Here is a 2,352-nt window from a genome sequence, read left to right as displayed (position 1 = left end):
AATTTTGTAATTTTATTGCTACGCTACGTCATGTTAAAATTACTAGACATTAAAAATAATGAAATCTCACAGGAAATATATTAGTAAAAATATTTCCTAAGTATTCTCATTAAAGCTTATTGACTATTTAAAAAAACATCACTTTCTACTCTCGCTAATCGTTTTGTTTTTATCCATTAATGATGTTATCATAAAACATTGAGTTGTAGAACTTAGGGGGAATGAAGCGAAAAATAGAACAATGATAATGTATGTATTTTTCACCTCCTAATAGTAACGCTACCGCGATAGAGAGTCAAAGGTGTTTTTTTTTTGTCTTCTGATCAACGAGTCACGCGACGTATTTCACTTGGGAGTTAAAGTAGGTACACGATGGAAGAGCTATAACTACCTTATATTCATTGAAACCCAGTCGTCGGGAATGTTGTGGATTTTACTCACGACTTGAATTTCCATTTTTTTAACACCATGCCGTGTTTATTTTTACATTTAACTCGCATCTACATTTCAGAATATATTGACAACTAATTTCCCATATTTTCGACTGAATGATTTACGTGCAATTACGCTAATGGAAGTGCCAATTACCCAATGAACAAATTCCGTATGTTCACCCGACAAAGATCGATTCATAACTTTATCTCCGATTGTGTTTTCTGTGTCCTTATTATGAGTCGAAATATCTCGAAACGCGTAGGACTAATTTCTCATTGGTCAACGTGAACCGCCAAATTCAAATTCGGCGCACGGAGTGCGCAGTGGGTCTATGATACGAGATCTAGTGTGCAGTCCGGGGATCGCATTTAAATTTGGCGGTTCGAGTTGACCAATAGGGAGTTTCGAGATATTTCGACTCTTTTTCAGTGAAGAACTAAGTTCTAAAACTGCGCAGTTGCGCATGCTCATCGACATTTAGCGCTTCAGCCCTGAAAATCAATGATAATCCAATTGAACAGAAGAATTACTTTACGTTTCCACCATTTTAATTCTTAAAGAGGTGGTCCATAAAATGGCGGAAAACCAATGAAAAACCTCTTGCCCTTTGATTTGATTGCGAAAGACGTAACTGTTCCGATGCTGAACGATCCCAATTAAATTGGATTAACTAATCAAGTGAATGACATCCATTGTGAAAATATATAAAATAAAAAATAAAATAGACAATAAAAATAAATATAGAAAAAAATTTATGGAACTCGTCAGTCAAGGTAGCTACGGTAGACACAATGCGCCCGAATTTTCAAACAAAAAAAAAAATATGACAGGCTTGAAAGAAAAGTACGGAAGAATGATTATAATTTACCTACCGTGGATTTTTGAAAGGTTACTGAGTTTTTTTTTTACATCCAGTGTAAAAATACACGGTAGTGAATGCTCTCTTGTGAACTGATGCGCCTGCATAAATAATCATCCATTTCTCGGGTGACGTTATTATTATTAATAACGAGACCGAGGGTATATCTCGTTGCAGTGTACGTCGCACAGTAATAATATAAATGCGCCGGGAACTGCACACACAATGTCAGTGATGGGGAGATACAATTTCGTTGGAATGTGCCATTACTCTGGGGATTACCAAAACAAAAAATTTAGTCCATTCTATCTCTTTGTTTTTCCCTCTCGTTATTCATTTTTTACCCTTTTAAGAACTAAAGCTGCTTACCGCCTCACAAACTTGTGGACAAAAAATGAGTGAGGGATGAGATTTCAATTTTAATTCCAATTTTAGTATTTAATTTGAAAAAGTAATTATGCAGCTGGAGGCTAGATGTCATTAATGTTTAATTATTTGTTTTTTTTTTCGGTTATAGGGGATTTCTCGTTGCAAATATTTCCGGTGGAATTGGAGGACGATGGGAAATATCAGTGCCAGGCTTCACCCACCAATGATGGACAACCTGGACTCAGGTCGAGATTTGCACGTTTGAGTATACTTGTACCACCTCAGAGGCCCAAAATACTTCAGGGTGATTTTCTCGTTACTACAGAGGATCGGGAACTCACCCTCAAATGCATCAGCGTCGGTGGAAAACCCGCGGCAGACGTGAGTTAAATTTTCACTCCATTTTCACTTGCACATTTCAGAGTACCTAAATTATGTAACTTCTCATTTCGAATCCAGTCTTCACAGAAAAAAAATGTGAATCAGATATATTTGGTACTTGATTTAAGTATATAAGATTATAGTATATTGAAATTATATATTCGATTTTCGATGAATATCAATGAAAAATTCATTGTTTTATGATTTTTATACCACGATTTTTATAACAATTATGATTATGCTAGGATCAAGTATAAAATGTATTTGATTCAAGTATTTTTTTTTCGAATTCTTAAATTACTTGCCTG

At 35.1% G+C, this 2,352-nt stretch overlaps 1 protein-coding gene across 1 annotated transcript in view; it reads left to right on the top strand.

Annotated features, from left to right (window-relative positions):
• LOC105264701 (irregular chiasm C-roughest protein-like) overlaps positions 1–2,352 on the top strand; it is a 79,583-nt gene that overhangs the window by 41,040 nt on the left and 36,191 nt on the right. The window contains exon 3 of the mRNA XM_011301765.1: positions 1,812–2,044. Within this exon, the coding sequence (XP_011300067.1) occupies positions 1,812–2,044 (233 nt within the window). The remainder of the gene's footprint in view (positions 1–1,811; positions 2,045–2,352) is intronic.

This window comes from Fopius arisanus, unplaced genomic scaffold (genome assembly GCF_000806365.1).
Source record: "Fopius arisanus strain USDA-PBARC FA_bdor unplaced genomic scaffold, ASM80636v1 scaffold00024, whole genome shotgun sequence".
Taxonomy (NCBI): Eukaryota; Metazoa; Arthropoda; class Insecta; order Hymenoptera; family Braconidae; genus Fopius; species Fopius arisanus.
This window is presented reverse-complemented; position numbering and strand designations above follow the sequence as displayed.